The sequence below is a fragment of the Nyctibius grandis genome, chromosome 17, assembly GCF_013368605.1.
Source record: "Nyctibius grandis isolate bNycGra1 chromosome 17, bNycGra1.pri, whole genome shotgun sequence".
Lineage (NCBI taxonomy): Eukaryota > Metazoa > Chordata > Aves > Nyctibiiformes > Nyctibiidae > Nyctibius > Nyctibius grandis.
The window spans coordinates 2,816,075-2,830,654 of record NC_090674.1 but is presented as its reverse complement, the minus strand read 5'-3'; the positions used below and the strand labels follow the sequence as shown (position 1 = coordinate 2,830,654).

Below are 14,580 nucleotides of genomic sequence, written 5' to 3'. Positions count from 1 at the left end.
CACGAACAGAGATGAACTAGATTCACTCCGCAGCAGAGCTTAATCTTCAATTTATTACGCAACAAGCGTAAATAACTTTCTCCCCAAGTTCCTCTCAACACAATTACAGACAAGAAATCCAATGATGTTTTCATAAACACGACTGTTGTTCTCCTCTCCTCCCGACCAAAGGATATTACTTCATTGTTAAACAGAAAAAGCAGATAGGTAAGAGAGAGGAGCATCACACTCAACTCTTCAAGCAGGCACTGCTGCTCAGCCCCGGTTCTTTTGAGGTATTATCCCTAAGCAGACACAGTCTGACTCAGCCTCAGACCCCGTGGCAGCAGTCGCTGCAACAAATACAACAGTCAAAAACCAAATAAAAGTGGGGTTTGGGTCCATTGTACTTGTGCTATTTGGCGTGCAACTAGTTAGAGATGTCATGGTGTGTTATCGTAAGCAGCGAGCGGCTCCTGGTGCTCACCTTACCGGTCAGCACCTCGCTAGGAGGGTTTTAGGCTGTCATTTTATAGCAAGATACCTCTGTGGCTGCAGAGGAGCATCATCTTAAGACCACACTGACAGCTTCCCTAAGAAAAAAAAGATTGCACGTCCTTTGTCAGCTCAGCTTTCTCGGTGTGTTGTTTAAATCCGTGATGCTTCTGCACACAGAGCAGCAGACAGCACCTCCTCCCACACACACCCCCTTCCGAAAGGGAACTTGTTTCATTCAACACACAACTTAGAAGTCCGTTACGAATTCCCAAACATGAGCAAAACCAACCACGTACCTCAAGACACCCGCACACCTCTGCAAACCCTCGCCGAGACATAACAAAGCAAGGGCATTTTCTCTAGCAGGGAGAGAAAAGCAGCATGTACTAACACGTGCTAGAGATAAACTCAACCTCTTACGCACAGGCCTGCAGTTTTGTTCCCTAAAGCACGGCAGGACGCCAGGCAGACAGAAAGGACAGATTCCCACGTGCCTTTAGAAAGTGCCATTTATCTATCACACGGTCATGTTCCGGGCAGTGCTCTTCACCCAGACCGGCTTCTCCAGGCCAGCAACAGGAATATCGCCGCCCAGAGGTCTTCATACTCAAGGTTGGCCAAAAAGCACTTCTTCATTTTGGTTTCTACTCGGCTTTTGTCCACCAGCCCGTCCATGAGCAAAGCGGCCGCAGACTGGCAGAGAAGCCAGGCGATCATCTGGTCAGGTTTCAGGGTCTTGGATGCTAGAACGCTTTCACCCCAGAGGCTGAGGTGAAGCACGTTAGCAGCAACTCTGGCAGACAATCTCTGCAAAACGAAGGAGAGGGAAGATTAGCTGATCCTGCTGCAATCCTCTCACTTCGCTAGCATGTGGCATCTACGCTGCCAGAAGTCCCCCGGGCCTCCTCTAAGGCCCCGCAAAGTCTCTGTGATTAAAAAAGCTCTTTGTGACTATTTATTATCAGGCAACTCCACATAACCCCCCAACTCAAGGTCCAGTCCCTGACAGAAACATCCGCTGAAACTATTCAGTGCCGCATGGGAGAGGCCGCGCTGTACTTCAGCGAAGACCTTTTGGTTGTCTTTGATCATTCCTAGACTGCAATAACATCAGGATTACAGTCCTGAGCCCTCCAGACCGAAATCATCTACCAACAACACTCCCAGAGGCTGGTCAGATCACTTACTTGAGATAAAAGTTCCTTACCTTGTCGGGATCCCTCCGAAGCAGCATCTTTATGACTTGCTTCACCTCAAGGGGCACGCGATTGGGCAGGCTTGGCAGCTGCTCTTCACTGTAACTTCTGCTTTCCAGAGCTGAGTCCCCGTGGCCGTAGAAAGGATTGGCCAGGCCAAGGATTTCATAGGCGATCGCTCCGACAGCCCAAGCATCAGCTTTACTGTAGTTGATCACCGTGCCTGGACCAGGTGACGCCGTGATCACCTGTCACAGAGATGGGGATGTTCAAACACACAGCTCTAGTGAGGGCTCTGTGCTACAATTAAGGGTCAAGTCAGTATTTCTGCTGTAATAAAGAGAGAGAACGAAACCAAAGCTAGACTTCCTCTAAAGCTCTGGTGTCAATATTGGCACACTCAGGACCCTGGGAGGAGTTTGGTCACTGTGCCTACACTTTAGTCCTTGCCCCTGACCAGCATTCACAGAGTCTTGAGGGCTATTTCACTCTGGGATTTTAGGTAGACAGGAGACAGGCAGGTCACCAACCAATCCTGCACCGGCACCTCAGCAATGCAAGGTGCTCCAGGTCAAGCGGACAATTAAGGGTGTCTTTGTTTTTATTACGGTTATCACCAGAGAAATAAAAAGGAACCGTAAATAATTTCACAACCACCTCAAACTTCATCCAAGAACTCCTGTCACAACACGAGGACTGCTGCAAAAACCTCTTTAATAGCTATACAGAAAGGGGCCCAAGAAAAGACCGAAGAGCAAACTGCTCTTGGGAAAGGTCAGTTCTGCCTCCTAACGCCAATGTTGTTTCACCTTCCAGCGCTCAAGGTGTCTGTTCGACAGCTGCTCAGCACAGGTCCGAAGAGGACTTTTGTTATTAACGCAGAGACGTTCAGCAAGCCTAACTCAAGTTAGGACGTGGGCCTCCTACACCGCTTCACAGGACACAGCTCCCCATGACGGAGTGTAGGGTGAGATTAGTTATGCAGTAGCCACCTACGGGCGCTGTCTCGCCTGACCGAGCTATGTGAATAAGCAGGAACGGGTAGAAAACGATCGATCTGATTGCAGGGGCTTTCAGTGGGTATTGCTGTGGACACACCCCAGCAGAGACCACACAGCAGTGATGTGCACGCTGCTTCTAGACCTCATCCCACCCCTTTGCAAGTTCCCATCGCCGCCTGCACCACCGCTGCGGCTCAAACTTCTCACCCCCGACAGCAGGACAAGCAGACAACTGGCAACACAACCCGTTACTCCAGGGGGATTTACCTCGGGTGCCATCAGACAGCCATTGCCGCCCCGATCCACGTACAAGCTGGTGAAAGGCAGCCTCAAGCCGATGTTTTCATCTGCCAAACAGCAACCGAAGTCTGTGATCACCAGCCAGGGGCAGCCAGCTGCGAACGACACGGGGACAGCAGAGTTAGCGTTCAGTTCGGGAGGACATGGCTGCATCACATGGAAACCAGAGACAGCCTTCGGGAACAACCTCAAAACCCCCAGGAATCGGCACAATCACGCACTGTTTTCCTGCTTCTCCTCCGTATTATTAGGTGAAATACCAGTTTTATTAAAACAGAACTTGTTATTCCATTTCCTCTTTAGAGCACGTTACTGCTCCCCATGGAACATGCATCTCACTCAATATCACAGATACCATAAAACTGAAGACACACAATGTTAAAGACTCGTCCATGATGGAGGAATATATTAATTTTTTTCCCCTTTATCTATATCAAAAGCTATTGACGTATAGACATACACTCAGCTACAGCAAAAGGCCGGAGAAACTTTGCAGTAGTTCATAGTTCTTGTCCTGATGACAAGTCAACCGTTGCAAAGTACAACCATTACTTCTCCAGACTCTAGGATGGAAAAATCGATCATTTAGATCGTTCCTAACCACATCCAGCGTAGCTCCAGAGCAGCTTTTCCTTCAAGAAAAGAAGGATGGCATTAGTATAGCTGAAAACCTGCCACGGCTGCTGTACCAAGACCTTTAATTACACAGATGTGGCTGCCTGCTATTGTTTCCTGCCCATTCAAATCTCAGTCATGCTGAAAAGGAGCTCAGGTAATTAACATCTCAGTTAGAGAGGCTGACAGGAGAACAAGACGCTGCTTTTGGCTTTAACGCTGCGGGCTCCCTTGCCTTCCAACCCATGTTTCATCATCCCAGGGTGCAGCACTATTAGCCTCACCGAGAGGTGGCATTTTAAGAACCACCCTGTGCTGTTTGGCTACTGAGAGACGACAGAGCCACGAGCCTGAAGCAAAGGCACCTCCAGCATCATCAACGTGGCGTGACTACGTGCCCACCCGCTCCAGCCAACACTCGCTCTGCTTGGGCAACGCATCACCTCAGCAATACTCTGCAGCTCTCCCTCTTATTACAGCGCAATGCTCCTTTCGAGTCTGTTTGAACAATCCAAAACCTGAGGCACAGACAGGATACATGACTACCCCAGCGCTGCAGTGGCAGCAAGCAGCAAGCTAAAAACTAAACCTGAGATTCTTCAAAGGGTTTGATGCTCATTTCTCCTCCAAATGCACGCCGGGGCAGGACTTCCCTACATAACCACATCACTTCTGTGAGTGACTTAATTGGCATTTACACTCAATGATCTACGTACCAGAATCAAATTCGACCAGGATGTTGTCAGACTTCATGTCTCTGTGTGCTATTCCGTGTCGAACAAGATGGTCCACGCCTTCCAAGAGCTGTAAAATCATCATCGTGGAGAGACGGACATCTGGACTGCTCTCCCTCAGATACTGGCGCAGGGTGCACGGATAACTAGTCGGAACAAGGAAAACCTCTGAATGAGCATCCTGGAAGCTTACGGCTTGCAGTTCAACCTCACTGCTGGCTGGCTGGGGATACCGCACGCTTACGTGTGCCAAATTCCTCCTGACCTCCGCGACGCCTTCCCACCTCCCAGCCTCAGGCTGACACCGCTCCCCTGCCTGCTGTTCTCAAATCCTCTGGCTTGCAACGACACCCACCACCGAATTTTCGGTGCTCTCGCTTCAACCATGAATAAAATAAGCCTCTTAAACAGCGTGGCGAGGGGCTCCAGGTATACAGTGCTCATTCTTACGGGTTTTTATGTAGCGGTGTTACATTTTGCATGAAAGAGGAGGCAGATTAATAATGCAGATCGTACAAGCAAAATGAGATGTGCTAATCAGGAGAAAGAACATATTCCTGAAACACGGAGAGGACAGAGCGCTTCTCCAGACACAGGCAGAACAAGAGAGTGGGAAACAGAAGGTGCTTTTATGTCTGTCCAGACCCAAAACCCATCTGAGAAGGCCAGAGATGCCCAGCACTGACAAACCTCGTTACTGATTCTACGCTCTCTCTAGCGGCGTGTGCAGACTACGGGTGAAGTTCAGACTTAGAAGGGCGGACAAATGAGGACAAGCTCCACATTTTTTACTGTAATTACTAAAAAGAACAGCTTGTCTTCATTGTCGAACAAGAGTTAAAATCCCAAGGACTTGAAACGGCTCTTAGGAGGCGTTTCCAAGAGCTTACTCTGCTTTTTGGCAGCAGCTGAGGCCAAATCTTTGCAAGGACCCACGTAGCAGCAGAATACACAACCTCCCTGGGCAGCACCACAAAGAGCTCAAGTCACGTAACAAGCTTCTCTCTACCTACTTCTTCATCACCAAGAAGAGCGTGCGGCTGTGACCGATCCCTCTGGGATTCAGGCTTAAGGGAAGAACGTCGGGATAGTCCACGAAGGCTCCGGGCAGCAAAGGGACGGAGGATGTGAACGCTCGGATCACCTGGATTATATTCGGATGAGGCTGCAACTTCTTCCTCCCACGGACAGGTTTCCTGAGCAGAAGTACAGATACCACAGATTACATCGATCTCCAGGGCAGGTCTGATTTATCACAGACATGTCTCTGATATTTCTGAAATTACTTTTCATTATTATGGCCCGTCCTCCCCACCAAAGAGTTCCGAAGCAGCGTGCAAACACCTTTATTCTGCAGTGAAAACCATATTAGAGGGAGCATTAAAGCTGCCCAGCACAGATTACAGGACTGCCCATTAAGCAAATAACATTCACATCCTGGACACCACTCGGTTAGAAAGAACACGGAGAGCAACCTCCCTGTCCTGACAGCCCATTTCCTAACCGGTGCCTCGGCCCGGTGATGTGGAGCACCCACAGCCTGAGCAGACCCACCGCAGCGGCGGGCAGGTCCCGGCGCTTTCTCTGCAGTTCAAAATCCACCCTGGTCCTTCCCCCAGCAAAGCGAACCACCATCAAGGCAGCGCCAGCTGCGGATACGTTGGCGGAGGATACACAGACTGAGACTTCACCTGCAGCTGTCAGAAGGACTCTGTTGTAACTGGATTTCCCTATTTACAGTGGTTGAACAGAAAATACTGGTGCTTTACCAGCGCGGCTAAAGAAGCTTTGCTGGAAACCCTGATGCTTAACACGCAGCCTGTAATTACACCCAGACCCTACCAGCCCTTCCACGCTGCTCACAAAGGCAGAGCTGGTCTCAGGCTGCTTCTCGGTTCAAAAAGAACTACAACAACAGCTTTAGAGAAAAAAAAACAAACCACAATTACTTCATTAGACATAAAATACAGGTCAGCTTCACACTAGGCACATCAATTTAGACTATTTTACAGCACAGGCAGGAAGCACTCGCTACGAAAGGCAGGTCACCCATTTGTATCTGCAAAACAGCTCTCTCCCCTCTCATCCCCTGAATGTCAAATATCTCTTTGGCTGCTCCATTGCGCTCTCAGCTCGCGACGTACCACGCAGCATTCATTATTCATTTGTATTTGCAGCTGAGATTTATTTGAAATTTAAATCAGACAGTCTGGAACGCGGACTCCATTGTTTCAAACCGAACAATGAGATGTATTTTTTAACAAAAAGATAAGCTACCTTGAGATGATTTTTAAGTTTCCGTGCCATTTTCCACCTGTGTGCTGTCTGCTCACTTCTCACCGGGTGAAAGAGTGGGAACTGAGGCATTTTCTATTTTCCTTCTCACCGGTTTCCCTGCACTAGAACAGTTTCCACCTCCCTGCCCAGAACCCATTTAACAACCAAACCAGTTCTAAACCAGCACAGTCAAACTGTATTACAGTCAAACTCTTGGACGTTTAATACAGTCAAATTGTTACCAATGTTGGTGTATATTTCTGTAATTAAAAAGCACCACAACGCATATTTAAATGATGTTTAAGCAGAAGTAGCTCCTCCCAGCCTCTAACTCTGCAGATATCAATGCATTTTACACGTGGGGAAACTAAGGCACGAGGCACAGAAGTGCCTGGCCGCAGCCACCCATGTGTGCCATCTGAGGTGCATGGTGCTTCCGAAGGCACCCTCGTTCAGACAAAATGTACGCACACGCCTCCCGAGCCACTAATAATCCCAAGGTTTCGTTTTATCTGCTTTCAGGAACTAGCACAGAGACCTCTGGCCATCTTCTCAACAGTACAGACGTGCTGCAAAACCGATCGATGGATAAAATTAGCACGTCGCCATTGGAGAACCACCACCGTTTCCCTCGTGACTGTACCTGCGGCCACAGACAGCTCCGTATTCTCCGGCTAAGGCAACCCCCGTGGCTGGAACAAGCTCTTGGCCCATGGCATCGAGGATGGCTTCGCTTGACGAACCAGCCTGCAACAGCCATTACACACATTGGTTTAAGCTCCAAAATCATCCAGACTGCAAGGAGATAATCCTGACGCTGGTGCTGTTTCAGGAGTTACATCAACTGAGACTAGATTGAAGGGACTCCCTTCTGTTCTTTGACAATCAGGGAAGGCAATTAACTACTTCCAGAATTTACCAAGGGACGTGGCGAGGCCTTTACTTGCAGAAAGTAATTCATTTGTCTCTTCAAATGCATCCTCGACTGTTAGCACTCCGAGCTATATGCTAACACTCATTTTCCATCTTAAAATCTAACTGGAAAAGCCCACAGCTAAATGCCAGGGTATTTCTGGAGCCCAAGGGGGCTCAGACATTGGCATTTTGGAAGACTCTCTTAGAATACCCACCTGCCACATCAAGTGCCACAGAAACTCTTCACTGGGAAAAGCCATGTGGATTTTTTTAAATGTGGAACGGCCACATTGAGGGGGTGGATCATCAGAGAGTCACCTGGGCTGGGAAACACCAGCACAGCTCTCGCCCGTTCACTTTACGGCAAGGGGACCCCACACGCAGGGTACTGCCTGCCCCTGCGACCGCCGACCCGCACCGCGGGCGCGCTTTGCAGATCTATTTCTATCCTGACGCTGACTCCTAAAGCCCTGGCAGCGGTGGCTTTCCTGTTCTTACACCTTGCCATTACAGCCAGCTTCAGAAAAGCTTTTCCTCCACAAACATCTCAGCTCCACCACCAGCAGCTCCCCGTGCCGATTCCAGAGAATGACGAACGCTCGTTCCCCTGCTCTGGGCCTGCTCGCTAACGATCCCCATCTCCAATGGCACACATCAACAGCTTTGTTTTGACAAGCTCATCGTGCGCTACATAATTAGCGCTTTCAACACTTAAACACTAAACATTTCAGCCAGACTTTCCAAGTGACAGACAAGGAGGTTAAGAACCGACTCCTTACCGAAATGTTCCACATCATTTTGATAGCTAATGGAAAAGCCTCCCTCGGTTGGTGTTTCTCTACAGGCCCCTCTTCAGCCGCCCGTGAGGCCGAGCCACGATCCTGCTGCACGGCTGGGCCCTGCCCTGCGAGACGGCTGCTCTCCGCGTGTCCCTGACCGTCGCGAGAGACAGGAATAGCTGCTTCGTACACAGCGGCGCTGCAGCCCTTCCCGATGGACTGGCCAATGTGATATTCTTCCAGCTTGAAGCCCTGCCAGCGGAAGGAGCTCAGCGGATCCTTCTGCGGCTTGTTCTTTCCGACAAACACGGTCTGAAAGGAAGAAGAAAAGATAATGATAAAAAACTCAGTTATTCAAGACTTCACAGAATCAATCAGGTTGGAAGAGCCCTTTGGGATCATCGAGTCCAACCGTTGCCCTGATACCACCATGGCAACTAGACCACGGCACTAAGTGCCATGTCCAGTCTTGTCTTAAACCCCTCCAGAGATGGTGACTCCACCGCCTCCCTGGGCAGCCCCTTCCAATGGCTAATGACCCTTGCTGAGAAGAAATGCTTCCTAATGTCCAACCTGAACCTCCTCTGGTGAAGCTTGAGGCTGTGTCCTCTTGACTTCCCAAAGAAGGAGAACTCCCTCACTATTTAAGCCATATTACACATCCCATTGGGTTGGTCTAACCTGAAACCACAATAGGGCTCTAACTGTTACGGCTCAAATCACTGTAACCACAGGGAAAATCATTTGCAGACCATATATTTTTGTCCAAAACAAATTTCTCCTAAAACAGTCTTTACCAAGGGTGCCCTTCCCAAGGGTGCTGTAGATGCGCGGGAAGAGGAGGAATGGGGAGGGGGAGTCATTTGCTAATCTAGAACATAAATATGTTTTGTAAAGACAAGTCAAACTAAACGCTTCTACAAAGAGATGAGCTATTACGCTTTTCTCCCCCTCCATAAATGAATCAGGCAAACAGCATTTAAAAGAAAATCCAATTAAGAGCAACAATAGACGGAAAAAGAATGCCCTGAGCTTTTGTGGCAGCTGAGGACAAGGGCTGGTTAGTCAGAGGAAGAACAAATCAGGGATGGGAGAAAGCTGGGGGAGGAAATCGAAAGAGAGACAACAAAGCAGAGGAGGGCTCTGGAGATGAACCACAGCGGTCACAATCCTAAAGGCCTGGCAGTGCCACAGCTGTCACCTGGACAGATATAACCAAGCACACTTCAACCCTGACGCACCGGTGGCCTCCCGAGGGATGTGCCCTGTGGCAAAGGGACAGAAATTCAGGGACAGCGGGAGGGGTAAGGCGGCAAATTTAACTACCCAGCCAGGGCAGGGGAGAGAAAGCATCCTCAGAAACTTCAGGGAAAGGCAGAACCTCCACGGACGTGTTTGTCTGCCAGTTAGTGAGGCAGGTGACAGCTGCCTCCCAACACCAAAGGTCTATTTTTACCCATAAAACACGTTCAGCACCATCCGTCCGCAGCGCCCTGCCAGCACGGCCTTGCCCTGCCTCACAGGGCCCCCGTCTGTCTCGGGGAGAGGGGACAGACCTGGGGGCTCGATGCCAGCCCCCGGGGACATGAGATCCCATCGCTGGGGCCCTGGCCCCGTCTCTTTGTGGGGGGACAGGGAGTGAGGGGGTCCTCACCGTGGTACCTGCTTTGGGGTGGCGAGGGGGTGCTGACTAAGAGGCTTCCCCATTACCCTGTTCTGGGGGATGAAGACGTGTCTGTGGGGCTGCCCCACAGCAGCCCACCCTTCGGGATGTGCGTGAGGGCTGCTCATAGTAATGTCCCCCCTCCACCTTCCTTGGGGGGAGATGGGGAGGTGCACCCGAGGGGCTCCCACAGCAAGGACCCCCCATACTCTACATGGGGGGTGTCTGAGGGGCTCCCCACAGCAAGGACCCCCCCTCCCCTTCACGGAGGGTGCCCAAGGCGCTCCCCAGAGGGAGGCCCGGGCCCGGGGGTCCCGCAGCACCCCCCGCCCCTCGGAGCCCCCGCACCTGGATGTGGCGGCACGCCGCCTCGGCCCGTCGCTGCTCCTCCAGGTGCGGCTCCACCAGCCCCAGCGCCATGGCCAGCGCCAGGCAGGCCCCGCCGCGGCCTCTCCGCGCCACGGCCGCCAGCCCGCCGGCCGGCCCGGGCAGGAAGAGGCGGCTGGCGGCCGGCAGCCAGGACAGCCAGGGCGGCCATGACGGGGACGACGGCGGCGGGGCGGGCCGGGGGTCGTGGCGGGGGGCGCAGGGCAGGCGCCAGCGCGGTAGCAGGCGCAGGGCCCGGGCCAGCAGCAGCCGCACCGCCATGGCCGGTAGCTCGGCGCGGCGGGGCGGGGCCGCGGCGGGGCGTCACAGCAGGCGGCGGAGAGCCACGCCCCCAGCGCCGGGAGAGCGCGGGGGGGGCCGGGACCGGGGCCGGAGCACCGAGCGGAGCGGGGAGCGGGGCCGGGGCACGGCCTGGGGCACGGTGGGGCACAGCGGGCACGGCCCGGGGCACAGCCCGCTGCACGGTGGGGCACGACCCGGTGCACGGTGGGGCACGGCCCGGGACACAGCTGGGCACAGCCCGGTGCACGGCACAGCGTGCCTTGTGCACGGCAAGGGCATGGCCCGGTGGGTGGTGGGGCACGGCCCAGGACCAAGCTGGGCATGGCCCGGTGCACGGCAGAGCATGGCCTGGGCACAGCAGACCATGGCTTGTGCACAGCCAGGGCACGGCAGAGCATGGCCTGGGCACGGCAGAGCATGGCCAGGGCACAGCAGACCATGGCTTGTGCACAGCCAGGGCACGGCGGGGCACGGAGCAGAGCACCAGCAACGCGCTGCCCTGGGCATGGCTCGTGCACAGCCCGGCACGGAGCGGGGTGCAGCCAAGGTACAGCGCTGGGCACAGAGCGGGACACAGCCGGGTGCGCCTCGTGCGCGGCAGGGCACGGAGCAGGGCATAGAGCACGGCAATGCCCTGGCTTGTGCATGGCCAGGACACAACCCTGGGCATGGCACGGCACGGAGCAGAGCCTTGCCCTGGGCATGGCTCGTGCACAGCCCAGGGCACAGAGCAGGGTACAGCCCGGTGCAACGCAGGGCACAGCTGGGCCCAGCCAGGGAGGGCAGGAGGGTGTTGGCTGTGTGGGCAGCACGGCCCTGGCCACGCTCTGGGCCATGTAGCATCCCAGTCGTGTCCTGTCTACGCTGCCTGGCAGCAGGGCAGCCCCGTTCCCTGGGATTTATCGTTTGCTGCAACTGCAGGAGATAAACCAGGACTGCTTTTATTTTGCTTGGGCACAGGCAGTAACGCCCAGCCCAGCGCTGGTTGGAAAACGTAACGCATTCGTTTTTCATTCTGCATAATTAAATTAATATTGCATTCGGCAAATGGCATTACGCTGGAGACAGAAAACTCTCCAGAGGCCTCCAAAAACTCCTCTCCCTCTTCATCCCCACAAATGGAACAAAAGCAAAGAAAACAAGCCAGAGAGAAAAGAGCAAAAGACATGCTCAGCGTGAGAACCGGCCAGTTCCAGCACATCGCCTAATCTGAACTGGCTTATTAATAACCTCCGGGCTCGATGGAGCCTTTCCTTTTTGCTTTCACTTCTTGTTTAGAGCTGAAGAATTCAGCATTTTCCCAAGCTGTGATTTTGCATTATTTGGGAGTGGTTTCTGTACCAACAAGCTTGAGCTTGAGCCGTGCATCAAACCCTTCTCTGCCTGTGAACTTCCCCCTCCACTACAGTGATATCTGGACACTTTTTTTTCCAAAAAACAAGGAATTTCTACCATTTGATTTCGCCATTTCCCCGTGGCGAGGTGAGGCCGGCGTCTGTAAATCAGCACTGAATCAGAAGATGAGCGAGAGGAACGGGTAACTTAACATTATAAACGCGTTTCCCATTGCATCGTCCCCAAAAAGCCGCTTACACACCAGCGAAATGGGGGAAAAACATCCTCCCCCGCTGCCGAAGGGCACCGCTCACACCTTCTTCAGGTCCTCGGGGCCGAAGGAGAGCGGCAGCAGCTCGTCCAGCCTCTTCACGATGTAGGTACCATCCGCTTTGGTCAGGTAGATGTCCCAGTCCGTGCCGAACTGGAGGAGAAGAGGAGGGAGAAGCACCCAACGCAAAACCTAAGCTTCTTCCTCAAATTACTCAAATAATCCTTTTTTTTGGCCAGGCTTACAGGGAGTATCCCCCTCTACTGCATGTATTTTGGGGCAGCTTTTCAGTATCACCTGCCCCGGGGGGTATTTTGGGCTCAGATCCTGCGGTTTTGCCCTCTCAGGGTGAGCCCCGGTGCCTCTGAACCTCCCAAATCCAGCCTTCGAGCCGAGCCCCGCGACCCTTTAAATATGAACCACCCAAAACCAGGCTGTGGGTGCCGGGGTGCCGGCAGGGAGGAGGGAGGTGAGAGCCAGACGGGCTCAGCAGGGAGCTCAGCTTTTGTAGAAAAACCCCCGTTTTCAGGCTTGGCAGCGCCGGGGTGACGGCTTTGGGGCCGAACTCTGCACCCGGCAGCTCCCGGGAGGAATAAAACCCGCCAGGGAAGGCGAGTTAATGAATTACCACCAGGCACCCGCTGCCGTGGGATGGGCACGGACACCCCTTTCCCAGCGGATAGTGCAATCTGGGGAGCCCAGAGCCGGCCCTGGGGCTGGGGACCAGGGACTGCAACCCCCTGCTTTGCACCTCTGGGTGTTTTGGGGGAGATGCCTGGGGTCAGGGGACACGGGGGCCCCCCGCGCGAGCTGTCACCTCTCTCATCACTTGTCTGCAGGCGCCGCAGGGCACGATGAACTGGTCCCCCAAGTCACTGCCAAAGGAGAAGGGCACAGAGCTCAGTCTTGAGGTCAGAAAAGGGGGGAACACCTGCAGAAGACCTTCATGCACCAATAAATACAGAGCCACAGCAGATTTTCCCCCTAATTCCTCCCCAAAAAACATGCAAAAACCTGCCTCCCCCCACCCAAGATGCCCAGACTGCCATGGCAGGAGCTGCCCCTGGTGCACACCGGGGGGTTCCCCGCTGGCCCCCGACCCCGTCCCTCGCCGTGCCCTTACCTGGCGATGGCCATGGCCCTGAAGCTGGTGTGCCCCTCGGAGATGGCCTTCTGGATGGCGGTGCGCTCGGCGCACACCCCCAGGCTGTAGCAGGCGTTCTCCACGTTGCACCCTGTGGGGAAGCCCCCCCGGCACCCGCTCAGCCCCCCTGAACCCTGCCAGCTTCCCTCCGGGTGATTTTAGAGGGGGGGAATTTGCAGAAAAAGGCCGTTTTCCACGTGCACCCCCCGATCCCAGGCTCTCACCAACACATTCCCCGCTTCCCCCATTTATTTCCCGTCTTTTCCCATCCGCCGTGATCTTTATCTCGCTCTGGGATGGCGGCTGCCAAGAGGCAGCTGGGGAGGGGGGACGGGGACCAGCACCCTGTGCCGACCCCGCTGCACGGCCAAAGGGTTGCAGGAAGGACCCCAAAACCCCAGAGGGGGGGTCACACAGCCCGGGCTTACCGGAGAAGATCTCCCCGCCGGCGGTGAGCAGCGCGGCGCCCACCGGGAAGCGGCTGTAGGGGCAATAGGCGCAGTTTTTGGCCTCCCGGCTGCGGCGTAGCAGGAGCTGGAGATGCTCCCCATGGGGCTGGCCCGGGGGGGCAGCGGGGGCCGGGCTCTGCCCGCCACCCTCCATGCCTGCACCCGCCTGCCCTGCCCGCTGACGCCGCAGTTAAATATTTCCTCGCCTGGAAAACAGCCTGGCCGGCCTCGCTGGGATGGCGCCCCGGCGTGCGGACGAGCCCCGGGGAGCATCCCTGACCCCCAAAGCATCAGCCTCAGGGGGTCCCGTGTCACCCCCCACCTGCTGTCTCATTTTTTTCCAATTTCTCCTTTTTTTTTTTCTTACCTCCTCCTTTCTCTGTCCCAACAGAGCATTTTCCCACCGCTGCCTCGCTGTTTTTTTTTTTTCCTCCTCAGTTAAAAACTGGTTGCACGGCTCCACGAGAAAATGTCATTAAATCACTCCTGTCATTAACAGCTCCTGATCAGCGAGATCAAAAGAACTAAATTGATTGAAAACAGGAAAAAAAAATACATATATATATCACATTTTCCCAGCTCTTTTAACCTGTCACAGCAGGGAAAGCTTGTTGAAGACAGAGGCAATAAAAGCCCGTTTCAGGATGCCCTCGTGCACTCGAGCCCAAATTTGGTTCGGCCGGTGCTTCCAGGGGAATCAGCCTACGTAGGGTAAAGAGCTCCTGGGATGCTGGGCTGATCAGCAAATTGCTCTT

At 53.8% G+C, this 14,580-nt stretch overlaps 2 protein-coding genes across 2 annotated transcripts; both read right to left on the bottom strand.

Annotated features, from left to right (window-relative positions):
* Positions 1-33: 33 nt before the first annotated feature.
* Positions 34-10,628, bottom strand: PINK1 (PTEN induced kinase 1). The gene is made up of 8 exons (XM_068415198.1): positions 10,306-10,628; positions 8,295-8,606; positions 7,244-7,347; positions 5,337-5,519; positions 4,306-4,469; positions 2,942-3,069; positions 1,685-1,921; positions 34-1,284 (listed from the first exon to the last, which is right to left on the bottom strand). The coding sequence occupies exons 1-8, from the start codon at positions 10,603-10,605 to the stop codon at positions 1,024-1,026; spliced, it is 1,689 nt and encodes a 562-aa protein (XP_068271299.1). The 5' UTR covers positions 10,606-10,628; the 3' UTR covers positions 34-1,023.
* Positions 10,629-12,030: 1,402 nt separating this feature from the next.
* CDA (cytidine deaminase) lies at positions 12,031-14,098 on the bottom strand. Its single transcript, XM_068415165.1, is given in 5 exon segments — positions 12,031-12,385; positions 13,050-13,107; positions 13,356-13,467; positions 13,805-13,987; positions 13,990-14,098. Coding segments are annotated over 5 exon segments (576 nt in total). The 3' UTR covers positions 12,031-12,271.
* Between the last annotated feature and the right edge of the window lie 482 nt (positions 14,099-14,580).

Excerpts from the sequence above, each read along its gene's own strand:
- PINK1 (XM_068415198.1), bottom strand. The coding sequence starts at position 10,605 with ATGGCGGTGCGGCTGCTGCTGGCCCGGGCCCTGCGCCTGCTACCGCGC. Across the intron at positions 4,470-5,336 it reads CTCTTCTTGGTGATGAAGAA|TTATCCGTGCACCCTGCGCC; the intron begins GTAGGTAGAGAG and ends TGTTCCGACTAG. Across the intron at positions 1,285-1,684 it reads TTCGGAGGGATCCCGACAAG|AGATTGTCTGCCAGAGTTGC; the intron begins GTAAGGAACTTT and ends TTCGTTTTGCAG.